The following is an 18373-nucleotide window of genomic DNA, read 5'->3' as shown; positions in this document are numbered from 1 at the left end:
GAAAAGATGGGGAAAAGATGAGGAGGAGAAGGAGGAGGAGGCGGAGGAGGAAGGAGCAACCGGTCTCTTCCCCACTTTAAGTCATTCACCAAGTAATAAGGGGAGTCCAATAAATGCAGGCACTCCTTGACTTATCACCAGCCATTCGCTTAGTGACGGTTTGAAGGGGGGTCCGGACTCCCCCTCCCCGCCCTGGCCGGATCCCGGGGGGGGGGCGGCGAGGCTCCTGTGGCCGGAGGGGAGAGAAGCGCCGGTGGGACGAGGCTCTGGCGGGCAGCCTTCCCGATGGGTGGACTTCAACTCCCAGGATCCCCCCGGCAGCCGCTTCCAGATTTGGGGGCCTCCCGGACTCCCCCCCCCCTTTTCCCTCCGTCTTTGGAGGCAGCTTTTGCGGCGCCCCTCCGAAGGCAGCCCGGGCAGCGCCTGCCCTCTAGTGGCCGCCTGTGGGAAATGCCCGGGAGACCCTCCCAACATTCAGGCTGCTTGAAATGGGGAGCAAGGCGGGCGGGGGGGAGGGGGGGCAGCAGCGCTCCTTGCCCTCCATGGAGCCCCCCCACCCTTTGCCCCGCCCACTTTCCCTCCCCACGGGCGGGGGGCGGGGGGGGGCTTTGTGCATGCTGCGCTTTCTGCATTGGCACGTGGCGTTTTGCATCCTACCCCGTTTATCCAAACAATTATCTTTAAACAATCTTGGGCGTTTGTGTAGTTGTGTGTCCAGTGGGTGGGGTGGAAAATGGCAAAACTGACTTAAAGAATGTCTCTAATTTGGCTTCGAGTTGGAAATCGCTGCTGGGCTTTTTGCTCGAAGCTGGAAGAAAATATGAATCTTTTTTTATTTTGGATGATTAGGATGATTTTGTAAGTGTAGAAAGAGCTTGAAATGTTGTTGAGAAGCAAAAAGGTCGGGAGGGTTTTTTGTGTCATCTTCTGCAGTGGCCTCCAACCTTGGCAACTTTAAGACCTCTGGACTTTAACTCCCAGAGTTCCTCAGCCAGCAAAGCTGATCTACGGCACCAAAGAAACTCAGAAGTCATCAAAGTTGTTGGAAAGAGCCAAGAACCGAATTGCTTTTACACAACGCTCAGTGACTCTCCTCTCCCATCGGGAACCTCGGATGAGTCCTGGACTTACAACGGTTCATTTAGCGACATTTCCGTTTGTCCGCTTCTGACCACTGCAGCATCCCACTGTCACGCGATCAAACTCCAGATGCTGGGTAACCAGTTCATATTTACGACGGTCGCACTGTCCCGGGGTCACGAGATCCCCTTTTGCGACCTTCCGACAAGCAAATTCAATTGGGAAGCCAGGCTCACTTAACAACCACGTTACTCACTTAAAATTGCAGTGATTCACTTGACAAGGGTGGCAAGAAAAGTCAGCAGTGGGCTGGTGGGGGGGGGTGGGTTCTTCCCTACTGACGGTATCAGGTCTGGGGTCTCTCCCGTCCTCTGGAGGCCACCTTCCTTCCGCCTCCTCCAGCCTGGGACGGCAGCCCAACAGGTGTGGTTGTGTGTGCAGAGGCAGCGTGATGAGTGATTCCCCCTCCCTGCTTCCCTGGGGAGCCCCACTTGGGATGGGGGACCTCAAGCCAAGCAACCCTCCCCACCAACAGCCCCCCCCAAAGAGACCACCCCCATTCCCAATGAAAGAAACACAACAGCCGTTGTTTTGGATGACTATATTGGTTTAAAAAAATACAAATACTGCACAGTTGCCATCAGAGCACAAAGCATCCCTTGGCAGACCCCTCCCCCGACAGCACCCCAAGTTAACAGCACAATGAAAAAGGGAGGGGCTGCTGGGGGAGGGGAGAGCTTTCAGAGAAGGATGGAGAAAGAGCGTCCGGCTGGAGCCAAGACCCCTCCTCAATCAGTAAAAACATCTGCAAAAGGCAGGAGCAAGCAGTGGGCTGGTTTAGTTGGTGCCCCCTCCTCCTTTCCCACCCACCCCCAGTTTAAAGGCAGGCTTGCTCTCCCCATGAAGGAGGCAGGGCGCCCCTCAGCACCCGGGGGTCTCCCTCCTGCCAGGGTTCCTGAGGAAAGAGCTTTCAAAAGGCGCCTCTCTCCAAGCGCAAACGAGATCAAGGGCAGGAGAAAAGGGGGGCTGGGGGGGACCCCCGTGGGATGCAGAAGTCAGAGGGACCAGAGCTGGAAGCAGAGAGGCAAAGAACCATCTCCTCTGGGCCAACTGGGCAGGATAGGTTAGGGGTGGGGGTGAGGCTCAGGATTGGCTCCCTCCAGGCATATGGGACGTACGTGAAGGGGGGCAGAGGAAGTCCAGGGTGCCTCTAGAGGAACCCTGCAGCTCTTCCTCCTCCCTGGGAAGCCGTGCAGAGTCGGGGGAACCGTCATCCTTGGTCAGAAGTCCTTCCCCATAGGAGGGTCCACCGTTTTCCAGCAAATTCTCAAAGAGGGAGAAGGGCCCATCCAAAGGGACTCGGGGGGGGGGGCAGGGATCCCATCCATGGATCCTCTGGGGTGGGAGGTGTCCAAGGAAGAGATCCATGGGTCAGGAAGCCAGCTACCCATCAAAGGCTGAGGAGCATCAGGTTGAAGAACATGACCTTAAACCAGTGTTTCTCCATCTGGCCAACTTTCAGAATTCCCCAGCCAGCAAAGGTTTAAGGCAGTGGTTCCCAAACTTTTAGCTCTGCTGGCTGGAGAATTCTGGGAGTTGAAGTCCACAAGTCTTAAAGTTGCCAAGTTTGGGAACCACTGGTTTTAAGGTTAGGCTTCCAGTCCCAAACCGCATACAAGAACTACGTTTCCCAAACTTAACCAGACCTCAAGGCACCACACGAGGCTGCAGATCTCTGCTCCAAGCCCAGGAGAAGACATGGTCCGGTCCTCCTGGTGGAGCAGAGCAGGGGGGGGGGGCTCTTTTGGAAAGCACAGCTGGCCCCTCCCCCTCCCCTGGCCAAAAGGCATCCGCTCTGCCTCGGAGCCCAAAGACCCACATTTCCCCCTTGACTAGAAACAGCCGATCCCACAGCAGGCAGTTGAGGGCACTTTTCCCACGTCCATCCTCACCATTCCTGCGCCCTGGAAGGCGGCCTGAAGCCCAGGCGTTCCCCTGACAGACGCAGGGAGCCCACTTCTACACCCCACCCCTTGGCAAGGCCCTCTAGACAGGCCCAGGCACTGTGTGCCATGCGTAGGGCTGGGCAAGGGGTGGCCGGGCGGAGAGGTCAGCATTGCTGCAGAAGCAAACCCTCTAAGGCAGCTTCTCTTCTTCCAAAGGGAAACGTCTCTACTCAACATTATTCCTTGAAGCAAAAGAGGGGCTGTCCGCTTAATTTCCCACCAGGTGGATGGATTTGGACAACGGACCAGCTTTTCTGCAGGGGGAGTGAAATCAAACTTCATTTAAGAAGTAGGACGTCACCCTCAATGGAACCAGAGGGAGGGGGATTCCTGAAAGACCTGGGATTTTTGAACAGAGGACAATTGATTTGATTTGATTTAATAAATTTTATAGGCCGCCCAATCCCAAAGGACTCCGGGAAGCTTACAGAAAATAAATTTTAAAAAGTGAAGAGTTAAAAAAAACGGAGGAAAACAAATTAAAAAAACCACATCATGCACCCAGTCTAATCGGGGCTGGACCTCGGTCAAGAGGTCAACAGCCCCAGGCCTGCCGGAATAGCCAGGTTTTGATAGCCTTTTGGAAGGCCATGAGAGTGGGGAGGGATCTCTGGGGATAGTTCATTCCATAGGGTCGGGGCGGCTACAGAGAAGGCCCTCCCCCGGGGAGCCGCCAGCCGACATTGTCTGGCTGACGGCACCTGGAGAAGGCCCACCCTGTGCGATGTTATTGGCCGTTGGGAGGTATGCGGCAGAAGACGGTCTCGCAGATATCCGGGTCCCAGGCCATGTAGGGCTTTAAAAGTAATAACCAGCACCTTGAATCGTGCTCGGAGACCGATAGGGAGCCAGTGCAGCTCACGGAGGATAGGTGTAGTGTGGGTGTATCTTGGTACACCCAGTATCGCTCACGCGGCTGCATTCTGGACTAATTGTAGTCTCCGAACACTTTTTAGGGGCAGCCCCATGTAGAGCGCATTACAGTAGTCAAGTCTTGAGGTGACGAGGGCGTGAGTGACCGTTTGAAGTGCCTCCCGATCCAAATAGGGCCGCAATTGGTGCACCAGGCGAACCTGAGCGAAGGCCCCCCTGGTCACAGCCGACAGGTGATGTTCTAACGTCAGCTGCGGATCCAGGAGGACCCCTAAGTTGCGGACCCTCTCTGAGGGGAGCAAATTTTCTCCCCCTAGGCTTAGGGACGGACTACCTGGGCTGTCCTTAGGGGGCAACATCCACAGCCACTCGGTCTTGTCAGGATTGAGTGCGAGTTTGTTCACTCCCATCCAGACCCTAACAGCTTCCAGGCACTGGCACATCACTTCCACCGCTACGCTGAGTTGGCACGGGGCGGAAAGATACAACTGTGTGTCGTCCGTGTACTGGTGGTATTTAATCCCGTGCTGACGAATGATCTCACCCAGTGGTTTCATGTAGATATTAAATAGGAGGGGGGACAAGACCGACCCCTGCGGCACCCCATAATTAAGGGGCCTAGGGGTCGACCTCTGCCCCCCAACCAACACCGACTGTGACCTGTCGGAGAGGTAAGAGGAGAACCACCATAGAACGGTGCCTCCCACTCCCACCTCCTCCAGCCGTCGCAGAAGGATACCATGGTCGATGGTATCGAAGGCCGCTGAGAGGTCAAGGAGCACTAGGATAGAGGAATGCCCGCCAGAGATCATCGGTCAGTGCGGCCAAGGCGGTTTCAGTGCAGTATCCAGGCCTGAAACCAGACTGAAAAGGGTCTAGGTAACCCCACCAACTTTAAGATGGGAGGGGGGGGACTGGCTGGGGAATTCTTGGGAGTTGAATTCCTCCCCTCTTAAAGTTGATGAAGTTGACAAACGGTGGCCCAGAAGAAGGAGAAAAACTTTGTGATTTTTGATTCGTTTTTCAAAGAAAACTTTGGTATTCAAGCAGACACACAGACGGATCCTGTCCTTTTGCAGGCTCCCCCTTACTAGAAGAAACATATGACAATTCTAGGACTTTTTTTCCTTTTTGGCACTAATAGATTCACTTCTTTGGCAGGTTTTAAACTTCCTGTTAAACCTTTGAGATAGAAAAAAGACCCCCCCACACCCCCTTAAAAAACCTGAAGCATCTTTAGCATATTTATATATAGAGATATATAGATATAGATATAGATATATGTAATAAAGTATAAATTCTTGCATAGAAAATAACTTCTTTTAAAAATGGTTTCCTCTTTTTCTGAGCAGGTAAAGGACAGAGAGCTCCATAAAGCAGATTTGAGTGCATGTCGGGAACGTCGGACGATTACATGATGCTGCAGTTTGAAGGACCCTAAGAGGGGAGAGAGAGAGAGAAGACTGACATAGGGTCAGAAGGGACCTCAGAGGTCATCTAGCCCAGCCCTCTCCCCAAGCAAGAGACCCTCTTCCGTTCCACACAAATGGCCCTCCGATCGTTACTTAAGAGCCTCCAGGGACGAAGCACGGAGGAATTGTTCTCGCAATCAGGACATTTCTCCCTCATTCTAGGTTCAGGGCCGATCCAGAACCGGGCCTCCCTCAAAATGCCAGCAAGCGAGTTGTGGGAGAGGCAGGCGTGGCTGCCAGCCCAAAAGGCTTATGGGGAGGGACATGTGGACCTGCCTGCCCAGGGGAAGAACAGGCCCTTCCCCAGCTAAGGCTGTCTCTGTGTGACCAAACCTCCGGGGAGATTTGGGGGTGTGTGGGCGGTGGGCTGGCTGCCCAGACTGGCTCCGCCCACTCCATGCACACACATGCACACACACGGCTGGCCTCCTGCTTTAGGCCCCCCGAAGGCTAACCTGTGGCATGCGGCGCCCTCTTGTGGCCAACCCCAGCTCAGCTCTGCCACACTTGTGCATGCGCTTCCAGCAGGCCAGCGCGTCTTCGGGTTCTGCCGTGAATGCGCAGAGGTGGGGTGTGCAGGGGGGGCAGGGTACATTCAGAGGGGGGGGCACATGCGGGGGCCACCTGTCATGTGCAGGAGATGTGTGTGCGTGCATGCATGGCGGCCACGCACACATTGCATTGGGGGGGGTTGGGAGCACACGGGTGCATCCTTGCGTTCGCATGGTTTGGGGACTCGGTCTGGAAGGGAGCTCAGAGGTCTTCTAGTCCAACCCCTGTTCAAGCCGGAGACCGAATTCCATGCCAGACAACGCATACGCTAAGCCTGGGCACAAAGCCAACTGGAGTTGACTGTTCTTGTGTGAACGTTGCAGTCTGTCAGGGTTTTCACCCCACCCCACGCCTGCTGTTCAGTGGGGACCATCCCGGCCTTCCCCACATGCCCTGGCTGAGGAGCCCCGTGTGGCACAGAAGGTGCCCACAGCCATCTCTCTGCCTCCCTGGAAGGACTGACAGTGCACAGTGATCGGTCTCAGGAGCTTCCCCGCAAGGGGAGGAAGGGGGGCACTCAGAATCGGAGGCCTCCCACCACAAAGCCCCCTCCTCCTCCGGCCCAGGATCTCACATGCCCGCTGGGGCGCCCCCATACTGACCTGCTGGCGTGGGGTGGAGCTGCCAGGATGTAGGAGCGGGGCAGGAGGCTCTCCCTGAGGTTGGTGCCTCCACTGCGGTAGCTGCGCGTGATGGTCAAGCTGGAGGAGGAGGAGCCGGTGGACATGGTGCTGGTGCCCACATTCCTGCCCCCGGATGACTTCTCTGCCGGCTGCCCACATGTGCCACACAACACTGTGCGAGAACACAGGTTGTACTCGCCCGGATCTCCGCTGGCACTGCAGTGGCTCTGGAGAAGGGAGGAAGAGGGGAAGAAGCAGAGCTTGGCGCCACCCGGACCGAGACCCCACCTGGGGCTGGAGATGCTGGATTCGGATCTGGGGGCTCCTTGGTGCCTTTTTAAAACAAAGTCCAGTGTAGAATCCACGTTACATTTAACTATTCCAGAAATAAAAGATTACACTGGAATTGAGGCTAAACGCATTTCTCTCTTTACTCGTTAGATTTACAAGCCTGTTAAATGGGAGCAGGTTAACCAGCTGAAGGCTAAATTTGCAACGTGGTCTGAAGTCTCCAATGGAGACAAAGGCAAAACTTCCGTTCTTCCCATTTCAGGTTTTGATTAAGAGGCCTTTGTCTTGTATTTCCTTTCAGTAGCCGTGAATGCTGGGGAAGGTTCCACCCTGGGATTCCCCAGATCTCCTCATTTCCACCCACTCCACACAGAGGGGAAGTTTGCCCAGAGTCTGAGACACGGACGGCCTGTCAGTTTAGTTCATGAAATGAACAATAAATAAGGACTGGCTTTACTCCATTTATTTGGCCCTTTTGTTTAAAAGAAGGAGAGGCAGGCAAGGATTTCAGGGGTCCTTGGTGCTGCCTGATCTTCCTTGAAACGCCTGCAAGAAAAAGGGCAAACTCGGGGAGACCCCCAGGATCCCTCGTGTCAGTGGCTGCCTGTCTCCCCCTGCTCAGCCCCAAAGGGAGGAGGAGGAGGAGGGGTCCTTTCCCCCCCTGCAGGAAAGGGTGGGGGGATCCCCTCCTGGGATCCGCTTCTTCCCCCCCTTGGGATCCCTGGCTTTCCAGTGGATCCCCCGTCCCTCCTCGGCTCCCTCTGCTCCCAATGGCCTCCCGGGATCCCCTCGGGCTGAGCTCCGTCCCTTCCCGGGATCCCTTCGGCTGCTTGGCTCCTGGCCCGGCGGTTCTCCTCCTGGGGGTGGAAGGGCCTTTTCCCAGGGGTCGCCCGAGACCCCCGGGGGGAGCCTGGGAGGCTTCGGAGCCTGCGTGCTGCTGCGTCTCCCTGGCAGGAGAAGCCGGGGAAGGGAGGACGCGGGCCTTCCCTTAGGAGTCTCCCCTTCAGCTCCCCGGGCGAAGCTCCGCCGCCCCCGCCAGGAGCCTCCCGCGCCCAAAGGAGCCGCCCAAAGGGAAGGGGGGGCGGGAGGGGCGGGGCCACCTGTCCGTGTGGCTGACTATGGGCGGGGCGAAAGGAGGGGCCGGAGTGGGGACAGACGCGCAAGCGCAGAGGACGCTGGGAAAGCAGCTCCCTCCCAGCGACGGCGCTCGGTGGGCGGAGCTACGGAGGCCGAGAGGGACCGTTGCTGAGGCAGAGATCCAGGCGCGGAGAATGAAATAAAGGAAAGGAACGTGGCGGCGAAGGGAAGGCTACAGCCCAATTTGGCGCTTGGGGGTCACCGCCGCAAGAGGAACCGTGTCGAACGGCATCAGGAAGGCCGAGAACCGAACTGTTCTGGCGGGTCCCTTTCTCTCCTTCGGGGGAACGACAAGGAGGCGGTGCCTGGAGAGGAGGAGGCGGGGCTTCGCAGGAAGGAGCGGCTGGGAAATGGAGCCCCTTCCCTTTCGGAACCAGAGAACTGACGGAAGGAGCGGTTCCCTTCGGAGGCGGACACACCGGAAGTAAGTAGAGTCGATTGGGACGGAGGGGCAGCCTGCGAGGGTCTCCTTCGGGTCCTCCGGAGGGGAGGCCTCGGCCTGGGCCTCTCCTGCGGTGAGGGGGGCGCCGCCGTGACCCGCCTCTCTTTCTCTCCTGCAGGAGGACGGAGGAGCCTGGCGGGGGAGGGAAGGAAGGAAGCGCCGCCCGAGAGGAGGAGGAGAGCGGGCCCCGCGGAGCAGCCCCGGGAGACGGCGGGGAAATGCCGGGGGGCTCCGGAGCTGCAAGAGGGATGAGCCCAGCGGGAGCCCGGGAAAGGCGGCTGCCTGGAGGGCGATGCGGGGAGGAGGAAACAGGGGGAGACGCCGAGACAGGCCTGGAGGGCGGAGGGTCCTTCGGAAGACCCCGGAATCCCCAAAGGATCCAGGAGGAAGAAGAGAGATATCAGTGCCCGGAATGTGAAAAATTCTTCAAGGGAAATAAGTATCTTCGAAAGCATCTAAAGGCCCATTCAGGAGAAAAACCTCATAAATGTCTGGAGTGTGGAAAGAGCTTCAGTCAGAGGAGCAGCCTTTATGCACATCAGAGGATCCACACAGGAAAAAAACCTCATAAATGTCTGGAGTGTGGAAAGAGCTTCACTGAAAGTAGCCACCTTTATAGACATCAAAGGATCCACACAGGAGAAAAACCTCATAAATGTCTGGAGTGTGGAAAGAGCTTCAGTCAGAGGAGCCACCTTTATGCACACCAAAGGATCCACACAGGAGAAAAACCTCATAAATGTCTGGAGTGTGGAAAGAGCTTCAGTCGGAGGAGCCACCTTTATGCGCATCAAAGGATCCACACAGGAGAAAAACCTCATAAATGCCTGGAGTGTGGAAAGAGCTTCAGTCAGAGGAGCAGCCTTTATGCACATCAAAGGATCCACACAGGAGAAAAACCTCATAAATGTCTGGAGTGTGGAAAGAGCTTCAGTCAGAGGAGCCACCTTTATGCACATCAAAGGATCCACACAGGAGAAAAACCTCATAAATGTCTGCAGTGTGGAAAGAGCTTCAGTCAGAGTAGCAGCCTTTTTATACATCAAAGGATCCACACAGGAGAAAAACCTCATAAATGTCTGGAGTGTGGAAAGAGCTTCAGTGAGAGGAGCCACCTTAATACACACCAAAAGATCCACACAGGAGAAAAACCTCATAAATGTCTGGAGTGTGGAAAGAGCTTCAGTCAGAGGGGCAACCTTTATGCACATCAAAGGATCCACACAGGAGAAAAACCTCATAAATGTTTGGAGTGTGGAAGGAGCTTCAGTGAGCGGAGCAGCCTTTATACACATCAAAGGATCCACACAGGAGAAAAACCTCATGAATGCCTGGAGTGTGGAAAGAACTTCAGTCAGAGGAGCAGCCTTTATGCACATCAGAGGATCCACACAGGAGAAAAACCTCATAAATGTCTGGAGTGTGGAAACAGCTTCAGTCAGAGGAGCAGCCTTTATGCACATCAGAGGATCCACACAGGAGAAAAACCTCATAAATGTCTGGAGTGTGGAAAGAGCTTCAATCGGAAGGGCAACCTTTATGCACATCAAAGGATCCACACAGGAGAAAAACCTCATAAATGTCTGGAGTGTGGAAAGAGCTTCAGTCAGAGGAGCAGCCTTTATACACATCAAAAGATCCACACAGGAGAAAAACCTCATAAATGTCTGGAGTGTGGAAACAGCTTCAGTGAGAGGAGCAGCCTTTGTACACATCAAAAGATCCACACAGGAGAAAAACCTCATAAATGTCTGGAGTGTGGAAAGAGCTTCAGTCTGAGGAGCAGCCTTTATAGACATCAAAGGATCCACACAGGAGAAGAACCTCATAAATGTCTGGAGTGTGGAAAGAGCTTCAGTCAGAGGAGCAATCTTTATGCACATCAAAGGATCCACACAGGAGAAAAACCTCATAAATGTCTGGAGTGTGGAAAGAGCTTCAGTCAGAGGAGCCACCTTTATAGACATCAAAGGATCCACACAGGAGAAGAACCTCATAAATGTTTGGAGTGTGGAAAGAGCTTCAGTCTGAGGAGCAACCTTTATAGACATCAAAGGATTCACACAAGAGAAAAACCTCATAAATGCCTGGAGTGTGGAAAGAGCTTCAGCCTGAGGGGCAACCTTTATAAACATCAAAGGATCCATTCAGGAGAAAAACCTCCGCCCGCATTTGGGCAGGGGGAGCCCTAGTGTCCCTCCTGGGACTGCAGCCGTTCCCTCCCCCTGGGGTCCTCCCGTAGGCAAGGTGGGTTGGGCGGTCTGGGGGTGCAGCCATGTGAGCGAAAGCTGAAGGGGCCACAGAGTTTTCCGCCCCTTTTTTTTTAATTAAATGTTTTTTAATTTTAATTTAAAACAGGTACAGCATCTTTCTTTACATCTGTAGAAAATGTATCAATCAATTACAGATAAGTTTTGGTACATCTCCTCCACAGTCAACCAACATAACTCATATTAACTCAAGCATTATTATATATCCATTTTCATTTAACTGTAATTATTATTTAGAAATATTAATAAAAGTAATAATCTTGAACAATACCTGCCCACACCGTTGGGGGAAAAAAAAAAGGACAAATAAAAAATTAAAATTAAAATAAAAAATAAAGATAATACAAAATAGACAAAAACGACAAGAGACAAGGCAGGAAAACAAAACAAAACACAGGTGTCTATTATGAAAACAAAAAAGAAGTATATCAACTGGTTACAACATGTTTTGGTGCTTCTCTTCCGTTAACTCATATTAATTCAAATGTCTTAACTCGAATGTTTACCATATCAACATCATTATACCTCCAGTTTTAATTACCTATGGTTATTTAAACATCCTTCATCCTTAGCTATGCTAAAGAATTAATCCATAACACATGCTGACAATTCATTTACTTATTTGTAGAATCCTCTATTATCATCAAATCCTCATGTCCTATTTTAGCTGGACATCCATAATATTTAATTATATCATATATCATAACATTTTCCCAATATTGATTAACATTTGATTGTATGTATTTTATTTAGTTTTTTTAATAGTGATAATTATTGTAGTTAATACTCTTTATGTATAATCTAAAGATGTTTTCTCATATCCAATTGTTAGTTATCATATCAACTCCACATTATATACATTACTATCAATATCAATTATTATTCAACTATATCTGTTACAAAAAAAACGCAATTAGGTTTAGCTAGTTTTCAATTGTATTCTTCAATCTATCAGCCAGTTCCAAATTATATATATTACTATCCATATCAGTCATTATTCAGCTATATCTATTACACATTAAGGTAATCAGATTTAGCTAATTTTAAATTACGTTCTTCCATCTGTCAGCCAGTGTCTCTCCAGTGTCCATCTGTGTCCATCTCTCCAGTGTCCATCTCTCCAGTGTCCATCTGTCAGCCAGTGTCTCTCCAATAGCAAAATCTTCTCAAATCAATTGCCACGCGTTGGATAAATTTACCAAATGTTTTCATAAGCAAATCCAGACAAAGATATTTTTGCACCTTTGGACTCTGAATGCCAATGATGAAATAATAATGTTGTCCTGGGCTTGTAAAATTTTCCAAATTAACTTTGATTCTCAAGGGTGGATTTTCCATTCCTCCTGCACTCTGTCTCTTTAAATGAGTCTTCTTTATAGCTCCCCCCCTCCTTTCTTCCTCTGAGATAGACCAGACACCATTTCTCACATTTTCCATTTGTATTTCAGGAACATTTAAACATTCAACGATCTCAGTTTTTACTTCATATTTTAAAATCAGATGATCCAATTTTCTTTCCAGCCTTTGATAAGAGTCAAAAAGGCCTCTACATGCGGAAAAAAGAATCTGAAATGAAATCTTAGAGGTATTTTGAGACGCCATGATGTGTCGCAGTTAAAAATTGCAAGCTCTTTTTTTTTTTTTCCACAGACTTCGAAGCACTTTTCTTATTCTCTTGCAGGCTGTGCAATCTTATCTGATCGTAAACAGAGCCAAGTAATAAAGTAATAAAAATGTCAAATCGTGACGGGCTAATTAGTAGAAAATAAATTTTACGATCCACTTAGGGAGAGTCAGAGGGGGGAGGATGTCGAGGAGTTTCTTGAAGCATTTAAGAAGTAAAGTAACCACCAGCCATAAATCCATTAAAAAAAGCCAATTCGCCGCTAAGTTTTCCTATTCTTTGGTTTAGGTTAGCTTAAGTTTTTAACGCGAACAGTCTCTCTTGGATAATAAAATCAGCTTACCAGATGACATCACTTCTACCATTCTTAGGGGCAACCTGCAGTTTCAGTTAGCACGCAGCTAATCCAGAAAGGAATTGGCACGAGGAGTTAATACCCCCCCCCCCAGAGACTTGCGGGTATCTCTGAGGTCATGGGTCTCTCCTCACCTTCACTGTCGTCTCCGGGACAGCTGGGGTTCAAAGAACCCGTCCAAAAATCCTTCGGTATAGAGGAATTTCAGGACTAGCCTGAAACTCCATCTTCTCACTGCTAAGCCCCGCCTTCTTCCAGAGTTTTCCGCCCTTTTAATGCTCTCCTCGTTTTGCACTGAAGACCTGAGCTAATCTGATGCTGGAGCCCAGTGAGGCTTAGAGCGATGGAGGAAGTTCCCTTCTCAGCTGACACAATAAGAACAAGCCAGCTGCAAGGGACCTTAGAGGTCTTCTAGCCCAACCCTCTGCTCAAGCAGCAGATCTCATCCCGAAGGTGCTTTTTCAGGAGGCAACTGGATTTTCTTTCCCTTCACTTCTCACCCAAGAAATGTCCTCCGTTAATAGGACAGAGCAGAAGGGAATTCTTTATTGGCCAAGTGTGATTGGACACACAAGGAATTTGTCTTTGGTGCATCACCTCTCACAGTGTACCTGAAGTGAAATAAAAGGCATCCATCAACATACAACACTTGGTGATAGTCGTAAGTTACTAATAAGCAATCGAATCATACTAAGAAAGAAACAGAACCATCTAAATTGTCAAGATAAAAGCAATATAGTCATAAGTGGGGAGAGACAGTTACCGAGAAGAGTAAGAAGAAGATAGTAATGCAGTCTTAGGAGGAGGTGTGGGAATTCGTTGTTGAGCAGAGTGATGGCAGGTGGGGGAAAGCTGTTCTTGTGTCTAGTTGTCTTGGTGTGCAGTGCCCTGTACACCCCAGAGACAGTAAGCACAGTAGTCAGCCAGCCCCTCCCCACTTTAGCTGCCTTACCAGCCCCTCCCTCTCCACATCCACCTGTTCCTCCTTTCCAAAAACTGCAGCAGTGGGGGGAAATCCCCTCCAATACTGCCCCCTTCCTAGTTGCAGTTTTCAACCTTTTTGAGCCCTTGGAAACCGTGTCTCTGTGTGTGTGTTTTTCCTCCTACACCCTCTCCCTCTGTGGAGGGGACTCCTGTTGCGGCTGCTGCCTGTGCCACTGTGCCCTGCTACATAGCCCTCCCCCCCTGGGTTGGCTCTTCGTTGAGCCATTGGGAGCTTTGGATTTTCATACAGTGTTTTGCCCATCTTCTTCGCCGTTTTATTGTCCTCTCTTGTAAGCCACCCAGAGTCATTGGCAGTTGGGCTCCCCTTTGCGTCTCTCAAACTCTCCCCAATTCAGGCAATCAAGTTCTTTTCGGCTCCACACCAAACTTAGTGCCTGAATTTGGAGAGTAAGATATGAAAATCCTGCGTGGCTTCATGATGCTGAATCCCCAAGGACATGACCCTCTTTTGCCCATCTTCCAAATGTTGAGGGCTCCAGCAGCTGAAGACCCAGAAAGAATCCAACTTGGAGAATATCAACATTGCATGATTTCCTGTTTCTTTTTTTCCCCAACAATGAGATATTGATTTCTATGAGGAAATTCACTAGCAGGAGATTCTCCTCCTTAGCTCCTCTTTAACTGGAGACGGTCTCCTTTTGGGCATGAATTCCAAATTCAGATATCCAGGAAGAAAATGTATCCACGCAGTTGCTGTTTAAAGACACGCTTGTCTCCTCCCCAATTCGGGTCTGAGCCTGGTGTGGAAGCCAATGATGGACCCAGACAGGAGGGGCAGGTTTTGTGATTGCTTTTTATTGGAGGAGTCCAAGGAAAAAGGTTCCTGGTCAAAAGGCCAAGAACAAAGGAATAAGAAAGCTTTATACATTTTCACTCAAGGAGAAGGCGGGACAAGGGGAAATAATAAGAAATATCCTCTAAAAAACACTTTAGCAATAATTCTACCATTTGTTCTATTGGTCTCTAGCTGTGCCATTCCTAAGCCTTGGCTAACGAAGGCCCCAGGAGTTCTCTAACAGGCCTTTCATTGGCTGCCGGCCATCTCTATTCCTAACTTTTAGCTGAGCTCTGCAAGTTGTCTAATACTTGTTACTGTTATCCACTTTCTAGCTACCCATAATTGCTGCAAGCTTTACACATGCATATTTCCTGTTGATAAGCATTCTTTGTTCTTGTGAGACAGACAGAGCCCCACACCCCAATTCCAGTCTTCCCGCTTTACTTTCAAGTGTGTGCTATGACCTTGCTTTAGCCCCCAGCCCATCATCCCCCCCCCCCTTTGAATCTGAAAATGATCTCATTTTCCAAGGTTCACCCAACAGCAATATCCCTGTACTGGGAGGCCTCCTGGTTTACTTACAGGTGGGGAGGCAAAGCAGAAGGCATTGTAATGCACAACAGGTGATTAAGAGAACAATGACTATGCCTGCCAGGGTCAATATTAGGTCCTTAACCAGTGAAATCAGGCAACCCTCCTGTCAGTCAATGCCACTTCTCTTTCCATTCGTCCATGGGGGAGGGGGGGGTTGCAGCTCTCTTTGTGATGTTTGTAGTTCAGCTGTGGAATTCCAGGATTTCTCCAGAATCTGCACACAGCATTGTTGTCCAAGTAGTGCACACCCATCTCCTTAGGATGCCAATATCATATCTAGAGCCATTCTATTCTGAACTGTCATTGTCCAAATGGCTTCTTGTTCTTTTGCTGCAGCAATAAAAAAACTCCCCAGTCTCCTTGGCTAGGATTTCCTCCACCGCTTGTATGTGATACAAAGCATTATTGAGGGACCAGAGCCCACGGAGCAAAGAAAGGGGTTCAGGTACTTTCTGAGTTGTTCAAGATTCCTGTGGTTTCCAGTCTTCCTTTCAGGTAAAGTGGGCATAACATAGGTACCCACCTATATGGGAAGAGCACAGATACATAACAAAATCATGTGGTCTCATCCCAAAGGTTGTTAAGTTTATTTGTCTTAATATCTTAGCCTTCATGCACACAGACGCACCAATCAGCTAGTGGTAATAATTGGGTAACTCCTAATCCTTGTGTGGGTAACTACAAACACCTTTTGGGGAAATGTTCTAATTGAGAAAACACCTACGGGAGATGGCAGTTCTCCTCTCACACAACTATGGTTCCGGAGGCTTTTGGTTCCAGAACAATAACTTCAGTCCCAGTTCTGCTACTGAGAAAGTCACAGGCTGCACAGTCCAGGAATCCGGACGGGCAGATCGTGGGTATTTCTTCACTCTGGAAGTGATCAAGATGCCAGGCCTTCCACTTTTAGGGCTGTATGGGTGGTCTGAAGCCCCTGAAAGGGTCCCTTCCACTGCTGATCCAAGGAGGTTGTTGGTCCCCGCGTCTTTACAAGCGTCCAGTCTGCAGGCTGAAACGGATGCCCTGGGTGATCTAGTCCTGCAGATAACGGGAAAGGAAATTCATCACCGCAGCGAGGTGTCTTATGCTTTTGGTACAAGATCAGTTTGCCCACCAGTGGGATGGGCCTTTCCTCTGCCTTTAGGGAGGGATGTGGTCATCCAAAAAGGGTCTCAAAAAGGATCAAGCCTATTCGCTTTTGAGGTGCAAAGTGAAGCCCTAACAATGAGAGTGGCAAAGGTTGAGGTGAGCACAGGTGAGCTTCCTGGCGGAGTTTAGCTATCTGTTGTTTTTGTAAATCATTCCAATTTTTCCATAGGAGGACTTGCCAGGTGGTAGGCTGAGTAAAGCTTCCGAGTGATGTTTAACTGTTGACACAAACTTAGCTGTGAAATATGGGTCCCAATCCAATGATGTACTATTTGGCAGCCCAAACCTCCGAATAATTTCTTCCAGTAGGACGTTTACTACTTCATGATCTTTATTAGCCCTGCTAGCAAAAGCCTCAGGCCATCCTGTGAAGGGAGATTCTAGTCCCAAAACAGACTTAAAACCTCCCTTTCTAGGGAATTCAGTCAAGTCTGTTTCTCAAATTGTCCCTGGGTAGTTGCCCTTAAGTTGGACTCATAGGGGTGGGTGCCTGGCTCCTTTTGGATTATTTCTGGCACAAATCAGACAAGCTGCTACAGCTCGGAGATAGCGGAATAGAGATCCTTGCCTACCACACAGCATGTCCTAAAGTTTACCAGGGCTTTTGACCCCCAATGTGTGCCAGCATGTATTTGTTGTAAAGGAATCCTTAGAGGTGCATCTGGTAGAATAACTTTGCTCTCTACCCACCACCCATCGTTCCCCTCCTTGCCTCCGATAAACCTGGCCCATGCCCTGTGCCCGGGTGTATAAGAGGCCAAGGAAGTGGGGATGGAAGGAGACATGGGAATTCGGGTAGCTGTTCCATCTGAGTGTCGTAGGGCAGCTTCCTTAACAGCCCTATCTGCAGCCCGGTTCCCTTTCGCGTAAAGGGTGTCTTCCTTAGAATGCCCCTTGACATGTATGACTGCTGCTTCTTTTGGCTGACAGACTGCTTCCAACAATTCTAAAATTTGTGGACCATACTTAATAGTTGACCCCTTTGCATTTAACAATCCTCTTTCCTTCCATAAAGCTCCATGGGTGTGCAAGGTTCCAAAGGCACGTTTGCTATCTGTGTAAATATTTACTGTTAGTCCTACAGCCAGCTGTAAGGCTCTAGTTAAAGCTACCAGCTCAGCCAGCTGAGCAGAAGTCTTTACTGGTAGTGATTCGGCTTCTATAACTTCCCACAGTGGGACCACTGCGTATCCCGCCTTTCTCAGACCTTCCATCATAAAGCTGCTACCATCTGTAAACCATTCACAGTCAGCATTTGGGAGAGGCTGAGCACTAAGATTGGGTCTACTGGCATATACAGACTCCACCACCTGTACGCAATCCTGATGCAATTCAGTATCCGCCTGGGGCAAGAGTGTAGCTGGATTGAGGGTATCGCACACCTCTAATTGAATGGCCGGGGAGTCAAGCAGGATAGTCCGATACTTGGCTTGGTGGCCCCCAGTCATCCAAAAGGCCCCCTTCACTTCCATAATCTCCTGAACCCCGTGTGGGACTTTGACTATTAGATGTTCTCCCGGTGTTAACTTTTGGGCTTCCTCAACCAGCAGGGCAGTTGCTGCCCTCAGACATCCAGGCCCTCCCAATGCCCCCCCCCACATCTATTTGCTTACTATAATATGCCCCAGGCCTTTGCCATGAGCCTAGTTTCCGGGTGAGAACTCCTGCAGCAATGCCTTCCCACTCATGTGCGAAGAGGGTGAAAGCTCTAGTGGGGTCCGGAAGCCCCAGTGCTCTCACAAGCTCACTCTTTATTTGTGTGAATGCATGTTGGCGTTCTCCAGTCCATTCAAATATTTTCCCATCCCCTTTGACAGCCTCATAAAGGGGCTTGACAATAAATCAAAAATTATGAATCCAAACTCTACCAAAACCAGCCATCCCCAAGAATCCCAATTGTTTTCTATTAACAGAGGGCTTTCATAGATTGCTTCCCTCTTTAGGCTAACGGTTTTTGCTGTCCTGTAGAGATGCCAACCCCTAAGTTTTCACCTCTTCTGTGCAATTTGGGCTTTTGTTGTTTCAGGCACATTATATAGGCCTTTCCTGAAGCCCCCCAAAAAGGTATCTCATCCTCGGTAGTCCGAGGAACAACACACCTCTTAAGAACAGATCTTCTGGC

The 18373-nt window shown here is 50.3% G+C and overlaps 1 protein-coding gene and 1 long non-coding RNA gene across 2 annotated transcripts; one reads left to right on the top strand and one right to left on the bottom strand.

Annotated features, from left to right (window-relative positions):
- Positions 1 to 1664: 1664 nt before the first annotated feature.
- On the bottom strand, positions 1665 to 7832 carry LOC148042325 (uncharacterized). The gene is made up of 2 exons (XR_015695211.1): positions 6586 to 7832; positions 1665 to 5396 (listed from the first exon to the last, which is right to left on the bottom strand). It is a non-coding gene; the product is annotated as an uncharacterized LOC148042325 (long non-coding RNA).
- Positions 7833 to 8156: 324 nt separating this feature from the next.
- On the top strand, positions 8157 to 11034 carry LOC148042324 (uncharacterized). Its single transcript, XM_087702969.1, has 2 exons — positions 8157 to 8458; positions 8595 to 11034. Exons 1-2 carry the CDS (start codon positions 8385 to 8387, stop codon positions 10666 to 10668), a joined length of 2148 nt encoding a protein of 715 aa, XP_087559095.1. The 5' UTR covers positions 8157 to 8384; the 3' UTR covers positions 10669 to 11034.
- The last annotated feature ends 7339 nt before the right edge of the window (positions 11035 to 18373 follow it).

The sequence above is a fragment of the Thamnophis sirtalis genome, unplaced genomic scaffold, assembly GCF_051295495.1.
Source record: "Thamnophis sirtalis isolate CommonGarterSnake01/CBP01778 unplaced genomic scaffold, rThaSir2_p1.2 scaffold_18, whole genome shotgun sequence".
Classification (NCBI taxonomy): Eukaryota; Metazoa; Chordata; class Lepidosauria; order Squamata; family Natricidae; genus Thamnophis; species Thamnophis sirtalis.
Note: the sequence above shows the minus strand (reverse complement) of the source record. Positions and strands in the feature narration are given on the sequence as shown.